General features: G+C 45.7%; 1 protein-coding gene across 1 annotated transcript; it reads left to right on the top strand.

Annotated features, from left to right (window-relative positions):
• Positions 1-6,716: 6,716 nt before the first annotated feature.
• On the top strand, positions 6,717-15,177 carry NUDT7 (nudix hydrolase 7). Its single transcript, XM_075576753.1, has 4 exons — positions 6,717-6,847; positions 9,711-9,858; positions 11,224-11,382; positions 12,268-15,177. The coding sequence occupies exons 1-4, from the start codon at positions 6,792-6,794 to the stop codon at positions 12,631-12,633; spliced, it is 729 nt and encodes a 242-aa protein (XP_075432868.1). The 5' UTR covers positions 6,717-6,791; the 3' UTR covers positions 12,634-15,177.
• Positions 15,178-16,763: the final 1,586 nt, after the last annotated feature.

Genomic DNA, 16,763 nt, shown 5'->3' with positions numbered 1-16,763 from the left:
AAAAGAGACGTTCACCAAGGAGTGAGGAAACAGTAAACAGAAAAAGCAATACCTTGTGTGTCTGGTATCATGAGTACCATCTTCAGTGTGCTTTAACTATTTCTTTTTTTTAATGCACTACCTTCTCTCCCCATTCCCCCCCCCCACCCCCCTTCCCCCACCTCCAGACCATATCTTTCTTCACACTCTCCCCCAGAACCATGCCTCCTTCTCCCCCTCCCACCTAGGCCCATACTGCCTTCTCTCCCCCAAGGCCCATAACTCCTTCTCTCCCCCAAGGCCCATACCTTCTTTCGTCCCTGACCCAAACCTTCACTCCCCCATCCCCCCCAAAGCCCATACCTTCTTGCCCTGCGGCCCAAAGATTTCTGTTGGTGGCCCTGCTTAGCACCCTTTTGTGGATTTGGACTCTAGTGAGCAAAACGGTCTTGTATAACTGTAGTCATCGATTTTACTGCACCAACAAGAGAGATTTTTAAAGATGAAATTACAATTGTAAAGAGCTTTCAAATAATTATGTATAGTGTGCAGGTACACACAAAAGAGCACAACATATTTTTTTTTTGTGCAAATCACTATTTTTTTTTACCATATTGGTGAAATACATCATTGTGAAATGATCCACAGATTCCTATTTCAGAGAAATATCGGTGTTGCAAATAGTTACTTTACATTGGGTTTTGTAAAAGGTAGTTTAGAAACAGTCTTAGGCGGTGCCCATTCTGCCGAAGACAGCGCAGCATGATCACATTGCCTTAAGGCATTGATCGCGCCCATAGACCGCGCGCGCGACAGCAGGAGGCGGTGCGCGAGGAATCAGTTCAAACTGATTGGCAGGTCACGTGAGCTGGTTCGCCCAATGAGGGTGAACCAGCTCCATGACGTCACAGACATGCCCCTAGACACGCCCCCCACAGCGCGTCTACCTTGTCCACAAAACACTCCCGCTTCACGCGGTTGAAGTCACGCGCATGCACGCCTCCGCGCGGTCGAAGTCTGTATGGACGCAGCTTTAGGGCTGGAGCACACACCGCGCTACACGACTTGCGCGTGCTTTTGTGCGCGAGCGCGTTCGTCACCGACCCCTGGTGGCCAATGGTAGTGTTCATCGTTGAAACTACCATTGATTGCGAAGCACGATGTCGTCGCCGCTGCTGTAGCTGGAGTCTTTCAAAACTGTGATTCACGGCTGCAGCAGCGCGACGTCAGTTTCAGCAGCCAATCAATGTCCAGGCAGCTGCGGCTGTTGTCATGCAGCTGTCAATCCTTCTCCTGCCTCCCCTCCCCCATGCACCAAGGCGAACACCTCAGTGTGAGGAAGGAGGGGATGCGGGAGGACGTGTCACTCCCGTCCTGTAACTTTATTAATCCCCGCCAGCAGAATGTGCACTGACCTGTGCGTTATGGCGGCGGGCAGGACCCGTGCAGTGTGCTTCTCTCTCCCGCCGGTTATCTGAATGTCGCCGCTTGTAGGATCATTCCGTCTGCTGGGGATGTTCACACATCGCCCAGCAGACGGAGGCGCGTGCACACGGCGCCGCGAAGAGCCATGTGTGCTCTTGCCGTTAGGTGGTATATACCTGTACCAGAGGCTCTGGTAAAGAGACTTTACACACATACTTACATGTGTTAACCTGATTAGATATTACACCTGTCAGAGTGGGTAACACTATGAGGCAGGGGAAGCCAACTCCAGTCTTCAAGGGCCACCAACAGGTCAGGTTTTAAGGATATCCCTGCTTCAGCACAGGGGGTGCAGTTGTTAACTGAACCACTGATTGGGCCACCTGTGCTGAAGCAGGGATATCCTGAAAACCTCAGCTGTTGGTGGCCCTTGAGGACTGGAGTTGGCCACCCCTGCTCCAAGAAATACCCAAGATAAGCCCCAAGCTCTGACAGAGCAATGACCAGATGTCTGGTCTTATTTCCTCGTAAACTCTACCTTGCTGGTAATTCTCCAATGCTACCAGCAGAGGAGGTCCTTGTGCAGAGATTGGCTATTGTATTGTATGTCTTTATTTATATAGCGCCATAAATGTACATAGCGCTTCACAGTAGTAATACATGTCATATAAATAACAAATAATATAAATAATAGATCATGGGAATAAGTGCTTCAGACATACTGTAAAAGTAACATTAAGGAAGGAGTCCCTGCTCCGAGGAGCTTACAATCTAATTGGTAGGTAGGGAGAACGTACAGAGACAGTAGGAGGGAATACTAGTAAGTGCGTCTGCAGGGGGCCAAGCTTTATGTGTCATGTGTCCATGATTATCCAGTGCTACTCATATGCTACTTTAAGCAGATGTGTCTTAAGGTGGGTCTTAAAGGTGGATAGCGAGGGGGCTAGTCGGGTATTGAGGGGAAGGGCATTCCAGAGGTGTGGGGCAGAACGTGAGAAAGGTTTAAGGCGGGCTATCACATAACATTCTCACAACCATACGTTCTGAGCATCTTTTCATGTTCTTCTCATACAGATGTATGAGACCTTATCGCCCCCCCCCTCACCCCGTTAACATGTCAATGTTGTTAAAACAAATTGCATTCAATGACATCTGTATGTAGAGTCAAATCTCACAAGGAGCGGACAATGGGATTCCAATGGGTTCACCTAATGTTCCCCGAATGCTCCTTTTTATTGTGCCACAGTTAAAGTTCAAATCTTTCGTTATATTGTTTTACCAAAGACACAGAACCAGAGGCCTCTGAGTGTCGCCGATGTCATCACAAAACCATAGATGGAACATAAAGGTATCTCATTTATTTTAATGTACATTTAGTATACTTATAGAAGTAAATCTCTATGAAGACCCCTTAAAAATATTTTGAGAAAGAAAATCAGAACAAATATTACATTTAAGTTAAATATCATTAGAAATTTGGGAGAAATTCATTACTCAGGCCCCCTGTTCTTTATTAAAAATATTGGCCCCCTTTTTTTTTCAACTTATTTTTATTGGTAATTTTCAATTGGGATACAGAAGTTAAATAGGAACAGTAGGGATGTTATATAGCAAACACCATGACAAAGACGTAGACATTCCGGGACCAAAAATCCAAATATATTGATTATCCAAATTGTTAGGGTCCAGCTTAACATCCCCTACTAACTCTGTGGCTAAATAAAAATGGACAGAACATAATGGACACAACAATACAAGGGGAAATGAGGGGGATGGGGGAGGGGGAGGGGCAGGGGAGGGGGAGGGGCGGGGGTGTTTATTTATTTATTTTTTAACATTCCCATTGGCGAACTCTCCATCTCAATGAGGGCGGCCCCTACATGTATTGTCTCATAAAAATTCCCCATCCCAAAGCAAGTCAGATAGAGATTAAATGACCCCCTCATTTCCTTGATAAATCTCTATGAAAGGTTTCACTTGTGGGTCAGAATACGAACAATATACACAACGAAAGCAGAGATCTCAACATGGAATAAAAGAAAGTCCGTATATAGGGCATACACGTCTCATTGTAGAACTGTGATATATTATTTGGTGTGGCTGCTTTTTAATTTATCCCTACTTATGTATATACTTATGCACGTGTATGTGAGTGACACAATCTTATATGCACACAACCCTAACCTGTCTGACCTTGAACACGTACTTCAATCTTATTTTTCAAGACTTAAAAACTGGATTTCCCCAAATAGACTGTTTTTAAACACTGACAAAACTGTAACAATGGTATTTGGGACTATGGTTAAATTTATAAAGCTACCAATGCCAGAGCTACAGATCAGAACCCACTCTAATACCATATTAGCCCCGGTCACTAGTGTTAAATATCTGGGCATAAGGCTTGACTCCCATTTACCATTTAAGTTGCATATTGATAGTCTGAAATTCAAAACTTACGCCAAACTAGGTGTACTTTTTAGGAACAAATCCTCCCTAACCCGCTGGATAGAAAGCGCATCGCACAACACATGCTAATGCCAATTATAGACTATGGGGACATATTATATGGTATAGCACCCTAAACTCACCTTAGCAAACTAGACACCCTCTACAACTTAATATGTCGCAAAATGCTCAAAGAACTAGATTGGCCATCACTTGAGTTCAGACGCAAAGTACATTTTTCCTGTCTTTCTGGGCAAGCTACCTGGCTATCTGATTAAACTCCTCACCCCTACCACATGCAGCACTTATCACCTGAGATCTGTCTGGTCACAGTCTCAAGGTTCAACCAGGTATCCGGCCTCTCCTCCTCCTCCTCTTACCGTGCACCTCACGACTGAAACCTACCAGAGACTCTGCAAAGACGTCTGCAGTTTAAGTAATTTCAAGACTTCAGCTGTCTCACTGTGACGGGAGGGGGTAACCAGACTATCTAATAAAGGTTAAGCCCTCTGGTTACCCCTGAACCCGTAGCGTCCCTGGTACCCCCATAAGCCAAGAACAAGGGATGATACATATTGGAAAATAAAATGACCCTGTTTTTTCCTATTTCATGTTCCCTGTACCCCATACTCATGAAACTTTCTGTGTGAGTTTTAGGTGGGATATTTGGGTAAAATGCAATTCTTTTGTTTGCAGGAGTTCGGGAACTGGAGCTACCGGTAGTACCTTAATTCTACCCGACATGCAGGCATGATTTGCCGGTACGCAAGTAGAATTACACCAGGGCTGCCCTGTGTCCCCCAGACTCCTGCTTTTCGAGCCCCGATATCCCAGTCCTATATCCCACACAGCCATGAGTCTCCCCAAGGTTCCCCTTGTATTAAAATACGTGTTTCAATGTTTTATACATTTATTATAGTAGCTCAGGCAACCAGTTACGGCGCCAGCAAGTCTACATCGGGTCCGTAGTTCAAAGGGGAGAGAATGTCCAGAGGTGTGAAAGCACTTGGTGAGTGAGAAAAGTCAACTTGCTGGGTCCAGACTACAAAGGGACACCATTTTGTCAGTGCCAGACCTGGTGGAGCCAATGTGTTAGCCAGAGAGGATGCAGCCATAGAGTCTGATCCTCTTGGCTAAAATCATATTTCCCGCTCACCCGGTTTTCGAGCCTCTGTGGCACGCCTATCCCCTGACGTAAGCCGAGGGTCGAGCCCCTCTTTCTATTGGCTGGCGGAGAGGGATTCCCCTTCTCTGATTGGCTTCTCCTTCCCCCCTCGTTCTGGGGATAGCCCAGCGGAGTGTATATAAGGTGCTGACCAGGAGAGAGAGTAGCGCAACCAATCAGGAGTCGACGAAACTACGGCGGTCTTTTCAAAGTTGCTCTGTTCGAAATAACAGAGCGACCGGCTTCGTTTTGAAGCCTGAAAAGTTTACCTCGCAGAGACTAAGTCCCGTCTTTCGCGGTTCAAATTCTCAAAATCGAACTAGCGGTCGCGGTCAGGATTTTTTGCCGGAATCGGTTCCAGGGGATTCAGGACTAGGTCCCAGTCAGGATTTCAGTCCAGGACGTATGGAACAAGTGTCTGTTCGGGGTAAGCCCATGCAAGCGGGCGCCCTGCACCTAGGAAAGGTAGCTCTCATTCCCCAGACGCCAGTAAGTGCGTATATTTTTGTATTTTGTATTTCTGTGTTTTTCCGAGGTCTTCTCCAAATAAACCTCATTTTATTTCACTGCCTTGTTTTGCCTTGTGACGGATCCCTTAACAATAAATGTGTTAAAAGACCTGGTCTACCGTGACACTCACATTTTAATCTTGTCTGTAACTGTTACATAGGCACATAATATATGTTATCTCTTAACTGTCCATGAAATGTCTGTAAATACAACGTATAACCTCTGTACAGGCATACCCCGCTTTAAGGACACTCACTTTAAGTACACTCGCGAGTAAGTACATACCGCCCAATAGTCAAACGGCAGCTCACGCATGCGCCTGTCAGCACATCCTGAACAGCAAGTTGAACTCCCTACCTGCACCAAAGCTGTGCGCAAGCGGGGAGACTATAGATCCTGTTACACATGCGTTATTTACATCAGTTATGCACGTATATGACGATTGCCGTACAGTACATGCATCAGTAAGTGGGAAAAGGTAGTGCTTCACTTTAAGTACATTTTCGCTTTATATACATGCTCCGGTCCCATTGCGTACGTTAATGCGGGGTATGCCTGTACATTTAATGTAACCACGTATTGTTATCCGAACTCTGTGCCCAGGACATATGTGAAAACGAGGGATAACTCTCAATGTATTACTTCCTGGTAAAACATTTTATTAATAAAAATACAACAAAATAATAAATATAATTCACAAGTGTCTGCCGTCCTGCTAACGGTCTCCTGCAAACTTTTTGCTAGAGGTCATGTTAGACTGCGCTTATAGTGCTGGCGATGGCGACGTCAGGCTGCGATTGCTGGAAAATGAAATTGAGATGACTTCCAGCGATCGCGACTATGCCGTCGCGCTTACTATATATGTCATGGCGATATAAGCGCAGCCTTATACATCAATACAAAGCTCTTCATGAGGACTTTCCACAATTTGTACATTTCCATCAGTTTATAAAACCCATGTTAGTCTAAAATCACCGGCTGTGATTCTTCCACAGCCACCCCCGGAGTTCCCTCTAAATTACTATCTATTTCTATTTAATTCATATTTTAAAACAGTTACATATTCCTTATTCAATTCTACAAACTACTAGCCTCGTGTCACCTGCCTTATCTCCTACACAGGGTCAGGTCAGTGCACAGTGACACAATGCAGCAGCACAGGCTCCGCCCCCTCTGTGACGTTTCGTAGGAAGGCTTTATCCAAACCGAGGCTTGGGACGCATAGAGCTGTCACTTCCAGCTGGGTTAATAGAGCAAGAGATTACTAATGTCATCCAGCAGCAAGATGACTGCAGGGGAACAGGCAGGAGGTGACATGGGGAGGTAAAGATTAAAGAGACTACATATACCTCCCAAAGCTGCAATACACTCACCTCTGTGCAATACACTCGCACTCACCTCTGTGCAATACACTCGCACTCACCTCTGTGCAATACACTCGCACTCACCTCTGTGCAATACACTCGCACTCACCTCTGTGCAATACACTCGCACTCACCTCTGTGCAATACACTCGCACCCACCTCTGTGCAATACACTCGCACCCACCTCTGTGCAGTGCACTTACACCCACCTCTGTGCAGTGCACTCACCTCTGTGCAGTACACTCACACCCACCTCTGTGCAGTGCACTCACCTCTGTGCAATACTCGCACTCACCTCTGTGCAATACACTCGCACTCACCTCTGTGCAATACTCGCACTCACCTCTGTGCAATACTCGCACTCACCTCTGTGCAATACACTCGCACTCACCTCTGTGCAATACACTCACACCCACCTCTGTGCAGTACACTCACCTCTGTGCAATACACTCACCCACCTCTGCGCAATGCACTCGCACCCACTCACCTCTGCGTAATGCACTTGCACCCACTCACCTCTGCGCAATGCACTCGCACCCACTCACCTCTGCGCAATGCACTCGCACCCACTCACCTCTGCGCAATGAACTCGCACCCACTCACCTCTGTGCAATGCACTCGCACCCACTCCTCTGTGCAATGCACTCGCACCCACTCACCTCCGCACAATGCACTCGCACCCACTCACCTCCGCGCAATGCACTTGCACCCACTCACCTCCGCGCAATGCACTCGCACCCACTCACCTCCGCGCAATGCACTCGCACCCACTCACCTCCGCGCAATGCACTCGCACCCACTCACCTCCGCGCAATGCACACGCACCCACTCACCTCCGCGCAATGCACTCGCACCCACTCACCTCCGCCCAATGCACTCGCACCCACTCACCTCCGCCCAATGCACTCGCACCCACTCACCTCCGCCCAATGCACTCGCACCCACTCACCTCCGCGCAATGCACTCGCACCCCCTCACCTCCGCGCAATGCACTCGCACCCCCTCACCTCAGCGCAATGCACTCGCACCCACTCACCTCTGCGCAATGCACTCGCACCCCCTCACCTCTGCGCAATGCACTCGCACCCCCTCACCTCTGCGCAATGCACTCGCACCCACTCACCTCTGCGCAATGCACTCGCACCCACTCACCTCTGCGCAATGCACTCGCACCCACTCACCTCTACGCAATGCACTCGCACCCACTCACCTCTGCGCAATGCACTCGCACCCACTCACCTCTGTGCAATGCACTCGCACCCACTCACCTCTGCGCAATGCACTCGCACCCACTCACCTCTGCGCAATGCACTCGCACCCACTCACCTCTGCGCAATGCACTCGCACCCACTCACCTCTGCGCAATGCACTCCCCTCTGTGTGTGTGTGTCAGAAACTTATAATGTCATACACTGAAAGACTTAAATTATATTTCAAAATTGTATAAGCATTTATAACTTCTGTCCCATACATTACCTCTCTCGCTCTCGCCTCCCCCCCATCTCTCTCGCTGGCGCTCGCCTCTCTCCATCTCTCTCCATCTCTCTCCCTCCCTCTGACGCCCCCTTTCTCTGCTGCCTCACCCCCCTCTCACACTACATTCAAAAGCATGGACTCCCGCAGTGTTATTTCTTCCGCGGCCGCAAGAACAGTAAGGCTTGCTAAAATTTGCTGGAGCAACGGATAATTTATAGTGAAGTTGATGGATTGTGTCAAAGAGACACAGTCCACGCAGAGAATCCCTTCAGTAGGTACACTACAGACCAGAAATGTTATATAATTAATTTTTGTGTGGTCTATACGAAACTGCGAGCAAACGGTTTAAAAGAAACTTTAATAACACTTAGAATAAATATATAGTAAAATTAATTCTTAAATTTTTATGTTTTTATATTTTGGTATAGGATTTTAATCCAAATGGCAGAAAATTATGTAAACTCCAAACAGTACATACATATGGTCCTATTACATATATCGGTATGCGTGCTAATGTGTATATATAGCTACAGCATACTTCTCTAAAGACGTGTACTGGTGTCTGACCAAAGTCTTATCAGGTCTCCAAATGCCAGGAGAATGTGTCCTGATATAGGTGTTTCCTTAGCCTGCGAATAGTAAATCACAGTTATGCACCAAACTGACAGTATACCAATTGATATTCAATCTCTGCGCCTTTCTAGAATTGGTTGCAGAAAGCTGGTATATATATAGGGTAACCAGATGCCCCGGTTTTAAACCCAGACAGTGCTCTATCCCGACTTTTTTGGGTCTCTGTCTCGGTTTTAGGATCCATCTGGCTCTCGCCATCTGCGCATGCCCAAAGAGCGCCTTCCGACCGCTCGACCACGATCGGAAATTGCCGGCGAGCTCCAATCGCGTGTGCGCATGAGCGACCGGCAAACGCCACTCGCGAATGCGCAATCTGTGACATTTGTCCCGCTTTGTGCCGGGGCAAATCTGGTCACCCTATATATGTACCATTAACAGACGAGCGCAGTAACTATTTATGCTCTATGTAACCACTTCCATCTCGCTGAAGAGAAGCAAATAGTGGGTATTACTTTTATGCACCATTTACGCTAAAAACAGCTATTTTGACGTTACACGCCTGAATTTACTCTGGCCATTTTGACATCACTTTAAATTCTTAAACAGCTGGTTGAGTCTCCCTAACGGAAAGCAAAGAAATGTTACATTTCGTGAGCTGCAATTAGGAATGTATATGAGAGAGGGCGGTGTGTTACCCGTGTAGAAAACCAGCATTAAGCGCTTTCATTGAAATAATTTCCCCACGCCCACAATTTTTCTGTATCCGTGACAAGCCTACCAGAGAAGATCAAGAGGAACTTAAGAAAATACGATGTCGGCAGCCGGTACTCCCACATTCCTCTCCGAAAAGCCTCAATTCTGCTACCTCTGTTAATTAGGAACGGGAAGCTGCATCTGCTGTTGACTGTCAGATCAATGAAAGTATGTGAATTTCACCCATTCTCTCTCCCCCACATCCTCATTTCTGTAACGTGCGGGGCTTTGTCTGCCACATCGCGGTGCCATATACAGGATTAGTCGAGAAATCGATGGATACAAATTTGTTGTATTTTGCACCATTTAGCTTTTATTTTTTTAAGTACCACTACTGTTTGTTCAGCAGCTTTGCTTTATGTTGCTGGCTGTAGGAATCTGGCTGTTAAAATGAGAAATAATGTAAACTGTGTTTTTATGAGATCCCCTGAGCGAAGTTGCAGAAGCTAAACCCTGAGCCAGCATCAAACCCAGCACCTTTTTATTACAGCTACGGCCTTTTCTCCTGTTGGCCTGTGTTGCCTATTCAATAAACAGTCCAAACTATATAGAGGTATACGTGCACTCAAAAATGAAAATCAATGGTGAAATCCCATAGAAATGAAGCAAAAAGAGGAGCATTCCAAAATAGTGATCAACTGATGAGTATATTTATTCATCCAACGTTTTGGTCCAACACAGAAGACCTTACTCAACCTTCACAAAGATCTGCTGCATTGGACCAAAACGTTGGATGGCTAAATACTCGCCAGTTGATCACTATTTTGGAATGCTCCTCTTTTTGCTTCATTTCTACAATAAACTGCAATATACTGGGAGCCCCCTGCCCTACTCGTGTAACCTTTTCATTGCTGGACCCAATACATTGCATACCCTCCACCACTTAAAGGATTTAATATAATATATGAAGTTTCAGGCCAGACCGTTTCACTGGCGAGTAAAGTGCAGAGAAAAGGTTGTCAAGATGCGCAGACCTTTGTACTGTACTGTATATACCATTAGCAAGTGAGCACAGTAAGTCATGTTGCTCTATGTAGCCACTTTCCATATTGCTGACACGAAAGAAGCAACTAGAACAGTGGTACCCAACTCCAGTCTTCAAGAGCCCCCAACAGGTCAGGTTTTCAGGATATCCCAGCTTCGGCACAGGTCGCTCAATCAGCCCCTGCTTCAGCACAAGTAGCTCAATCTTCGACTGAGCCTCTGATTCAGCCACCTGTCCTGAAGGACGGATATCCTTAAAACCTGACATGTTGGTGGTTCTTGAGAACTGGAGTTGTGATCCACTGAACCAGAGCATATTTCTATAACACGCCAGGATATACTCTACTTTGCTTTCCTGTTTTCACATACATTTATTTTTTTGGTTTCTTTCAATTAATAAAATACATTGGCAGAGGAAATCGGGGTTATGATAAACACAATTCTGTATTATAGCCCCTGGATTACTTGCACGTATGTTGTTTCCAGCTTGGAAAGTATAATGGCTCCAGATTAGCATTTTGCTCCATGTAACATTGTGTTGATTAATAGCTGAATACGATGCCGGGAGACGTGTGCTTCCCCGGGGGGAGAAGTGACCCCACTGATATAGATGAAATACACACAGCTCTAAGAGAAGCCAATGAGGAGGTTGGTCTACACCCAGATCAGGTGGTTATTGTTGGCCAGCTTATTCCATACATCACCAAGGTAAGTCTGTAACACAAAGCAAACTGGGTGTACATCAAGCGTGGACAGTTGGGCTGTACATTAGGAGATCCATCTCTCAATGAATGAAGGGGTTGTACTCTGCTCTCTGGAACTAGCACTGACACTGCTAACTATAGTCAACATTTATTTGTTTAATCTTTGCATAGCACAAATAACTTACAATCACATTTTTATCAGAGAGAACACAAAGGCATCTAAATGGGAATCGCTATATTAATGTGTTTGTTTCTGGTATACGGCAGAAAATTGTGATTGAGTGACTATTTTCTCGCTTAATTACGTGTACTGTATGTGACACACACCACACCTTACACACACATTACCTAAACCAAGGCATGAAGAAATGATGATACAGCGCACAGTAAAGAATTTAACAACTAGACTATAAGTCCAAGAAACCCAACGTTTCTGTTCTGCACAGAGGAGCGCGTATCATAATTTCTCTGGGTTTGGGTAATATGTTCTTTATCTGTTATTGCTATATGTGCACATAAGACTTTTGCATTTTTCCATTGAAGGAGGGCCGCTGTTTGTTGTAATTATTTATATACATACTGTACACACCCCAAGAACGCATTCATTGACAGAACATTTAATGTATTGAAGCATATGGATGTCTTTATACCTAACAATGTATTTGCTTTATCCTTCCCTAGATGACATTACATTTCAATGTGCTTTACATGAGTACCAGGCATGGTCCTGCATATTACACTCATTACCTTTTTGTATCTGTTTGCCCTTGTTGGGTATGTCCTTCAGTTTATGTAATTTACATCACTCCTCGTTGTACCGCGATGCAGAATATGTTGGCGCTTTGCAAATAAAGGATAATAACGCACGTTTTCCATATTTGTTTCTCAGTGGCCCAGATACTTGGTAACACCGGTGGTTGCGATTGTAGAAGACACATTCCAGGCCTGCATTGACCCGGAAGAAGTTACTGATGTGTTTCTGGTGCCATTGGAATTCTTTGTTAGTTCGGATCACTACAGTCAAATTAATTTAAATGTGCCATATTTTGGGACACAAGCCATTCACAGCTTCCAGTACGAGGACGCGCAGAAGGAGAAAGTATTTAAGATATGGGGACTCACAGCACACTTTGCTTTGCTGCTTGCGGTCATACTTCTGGGAAAGGGGCCATCATTCGACTGTAATTTTGATCTCGATAGCACGCTGACGCGCTGTGAGGATGCTCTCCAAGCATTTCATCCAAGTAAATTATAGGAGTGCAAGCAGCACCAGGAATTGGATCAGCATACTGCTGCTACATGTATCAATATTTCATGTACTTTACACTGTGCTCAGAACAAACAGTAACACTTAAATAGAAAACACCCTTAGATTCAGATATTGTTTATAATTACTGTCAAAGCATCTTTTACTATTAGACTGCCTTCTGGACCAAATGCATGTTCCCATGTAAAGCGATATATTGTATCACTGACCACAAAGCAGTAAGAGTATAAATTCTACCTAGACCTGTCTAAACGGACCACTGAGAGAATTGGACAAATAGATTGCGCTTTCAGTATGAATATGTACGAGATGTGTCAAATTAGCAGATTCAAACAATTTCCTCAAAGTGCAGGTCTCCCCTATGAGAGAGGTACAAAGTACAGGCATACCCTGCATTAATGTACGCAATGGGTCCGGAGCATGTATGTAAAGCGAAAACATACTTAAAGTGAAGCGCTACCTTTTCCCCACTTATCGATGCATGTACTGTACTGCCATCGTCATATACGTGCATAACTGATATAAATAAGGCATTTGTAACAGGCTCTACAGTCTCCCCGCTTGCGCACAGCTTCGGTACAGGTAGGCAGCCGGCATTGCTGTTCAGGACGTGCTGACAGGCGCATGCGCGAGCTGCTGTTTGCCTATTGGGCGATTATGTCCTTACTCGTGAGTGTACTTAAACCGGGGTATGCCTGTAGACCTCTACTCACATGTTCATAATGATGTTCTCCATTTAATTTGACAGCCAAGAACAGTGGAAAGACCCATATTGGACCTGAAACGTTGTATTTCCTCTGTTCTTGGCTGGTACATTAAATGGAGAACTTCATTATGAACTTGTGAGTAGAGCTCTACTCTGTACCTCTGTCTTAGGGGAGACCTGCACTTTGAAGAAATAGTTTGTCTATGTTGTGTTGGCTGCACGAGCGGGACTCTCCTCGGCTGAAATTATTTTCCTGCACTTTGGAATTGTACTATAAATTGGCAGATTCAAAATGACTAAGGGTAGAAATCTTTTTACATTTTGTAGTTCGAGACTTTAATTCAGATAGATAACCAACCTGAACCTGAAAACAGCATGGGGAGATATAGATATATATCTATAACCTTTGCAAATGAAGTGTACTCAAAACATAGCAGCATAGTTTCGATAGAAACCTTCCTGGGGCAGGGATTTCTTTTCCTATTGTCTGACGTTGCTTGTTGCACTTATTGTATTATAAGCACTCAGGTGAGAGGGGAGTATTGTATGCTTTGCAATATGTTGCAGACCCCTCTGGCAGAAAATGGATTACATTACTACAGCAAACTGTGTATGTAAAATATAGAACCTCATCTGGCTCTCCCTGCACTTACTTCAGCACAATAACACTATCATTTCTGTCTCCACAGGCTGCCTATTAGAATGTATTTACTGTTCTGCTAAAAGAACAAAAACCCTAACACATGCCAAATGAACAAAAAGCTTAAAGAGATACAGGAGTTGTTAATATAAAAACGCCATATTACGGGATGTACTTGACTGGCTAAGCCTAATGCGTTGTTTTGTTCCCAGTGCTGTTTTGTAGCAATATGTGTGTATTAGTCCTGATGTGTACGTGTGTACGTGTGTACGTGTGTACGTGTGTACGTGTGTACGTGTGTACGTGTGTACGTGTGTACGTGTGTACGTGTGTACACATGCGTTAATCCTGATATATGGAATGTGTGAGTCTCTCCCCCTCTTCCCCTCCATTGGTACCCAAACCATATTCTCTTACTTCAAAGCTCGTACGTCAAATCTTTGGCACAGGAAAGCACTGCCCATACTGTAGTCATCTGATGTAAGAAACAAACGAGAGTGGATACCGCCCCAGAATCTCAACTCCTTACCCTTTTCTTCATTCTTCTTTTTATTTGACAAATAAGGGGCTCTTCATTACATTTTTTGCACCTCTCAGCTAAGTGTGGGGAAGATGGACCTCTCGGAGGAGAGAACGTCGGCATCGCAGGTTCCCTGCTGCAAAAATTGGACAAAAGAAACTGATTTTGCACCCATCCACAAATGTTAATGTAGCCATGGCTGGTTCTGGCTACTCGTCTGCCCTCCCTGACATGTAAGTCCTGGTAGGTGCAGGCGGTGTCAGGCCCAATCTTGGGTTTGCCCCCCCCCCCCCCCCCCCCCAAGCAGCATCCCTGCCCGCCTTTACCCAGGGGTAAAGGCGGGACATGGGCTGTGTGCGGCCCAATCCTGGGTGCAGACATTGTACCCTCCCCCTCTGTACTAGGGAATAGGCAACCCTAAATTAGCCAGTGCTCTAGATATGGAGTGATTACTCTGAGCTGCTGTCTCTCCCTATGGGGTGGGACTGTATGATCAGTCCCATAAGGGGACTGTGACATAGCCAAGGCGGAGAGACAAGGCCTCAATCATATCATCTGCTACAGGGACCATCCAGAGGTCTGGAACTTGAGAGAGAAGGCAGTATTCACTGTAGTAACATGCTGTATGCAGTGGGTGCTAAATAAAGACATTCCTGTTTCAATATAGTCCTGTCTTGAGTCTGCAGTCAATCAGGGTGTATGAACTGGTTCTACCGTAGGGGCTGCCTTCAGCAATCCTGGAGCCTGCGGCGGATGGAGGCACTAGTACCCAGAGAACAAATACAGCATCTACCTCAAAAGCCTGTCCTGTTTCCCCAATACCAACGGCGGAACCTCAGCTCTCCTGCAAGCCTAGAGGTATCATGCACCACAACACACTCAGTGGCAGGCAGATCTCCCAGAGGGGGGGGGGGGGGGGGTGAGACCAGCACTGGGGGTGATGGACTTAATCTGCATTACTCATCAGGTCATGTGTTTTGTAGTAGCTGGAGGATCAGACATTCTGTTTGTCATTTGCAAACATCTGAAAGCATCAGGATCTGCTACAGAATTTCAGCACAGAGACAAATCGGATGTGTCAAGTAAAACCTGTTTTAGTTGCTGAATAAAACTCAAAGGCCAGGATTCATCAAACTGCGATGCGTTGTGTTGTACCACGGTGTGACAGTAAGTGCTATTGATGTGATGAATCCTGGCAAAATTTGAGCCACCTTACGGGTTTAAAGCTCATATGAATTGCAAGCAAAATATCATTCGTTGCTAGTGTGTGCATTGTAGTGAAGACTTGTGCACGGTGATGTCTTTCATTTGTATGGATTTCTTATTGTTTATAATGTATTTGCAAAGTATAAAAAGTGCTTGAAATACATTAAACAACGATATTGTGGATTTACTAATTGATATACCTTTTTTGTTTCTTGAGCAGTGATTCTCAACCTTTTTTTGAGATCCCCGGGAAGATTTGTTAAATCTCGGGGAACCCCTGCTCTACAGACCTCACTCACCCCTTCTTGCTCACACTTTCGCTCCCACGTAAAACATGTCGGCTGCGCACCCGGTGTGTCCCCCACTGTCCGGAGACACGGGGTCCGCGATCTGCCCTCCTCTCCGTTCCAGGTTCAGAAAGGATAGTGGGATTGAAGCCTTTCTTCGGACGGCACAGGGCATAGGGCCTCCCCCCCTCCCCCCCACCCCCCGGGGGCTATGGCACCCCTGGCAGAGGATTGCGGCACAGTTTAGAAACACTGTTCTCCGGTATCATGACGTACTTCCCACTTAGTTGTGATGGCAGAAGGGTTGCCAGATGTCCAGTGTTGAACCGGACTGTCCAGTAAGAAATTAGAGGTAAAACTGGACATGTACATGTCCGGTATTAACTCTCTGGACATAGTGACCTGACTGGCCTGCTACTAGGAGGCTGGATGGCTTCCTCCAGCCTGATTAGCTACATTACCCAGCAGCAGCCATTCAGGAGGCGGTGGCAGGAGCCTCGGGGTGGGGCTATGGAAAGGAGGAAACAGCATGCAGCAGAGGGGTGAGAGGGGGGTATGTGTCTCAAGCGTGTCACACCTTTCACCATTGTGTCCAGTTTTTTTAATTGCAAGCAAAACGGAGCCTGTGAGTTTTAGTAATGCATGGCAAAACAGATGCGCAGCGCGCTACAATTGTGCAAGATTACAATATAGTAACAATACAGTGTGTGTGTGTGTATGTATGTATGTATGTATATATAGCAACTGTAAATATTCCTG

The sequence above is a fragment of the Ascaphus truei genome, chromosome 19 (assembly GCF_040206685.1).
Source record: "Ascaphus truei isolate aAscTru1 chromosome 19, aAscTru1.hap1, whole genome shotgun sequence".
Lineage (NCBI taxonomy): Eukaryota > Metazoa > Chordata > Amphibia > Anura > Ascaphidae > Ascaphus > Ascaphus truei.
The sequence above is the reverse complement of the archived record's forward strand: the minus strand, read 5'-3'. Positions and strand labels throughout refer to the sequence as shown.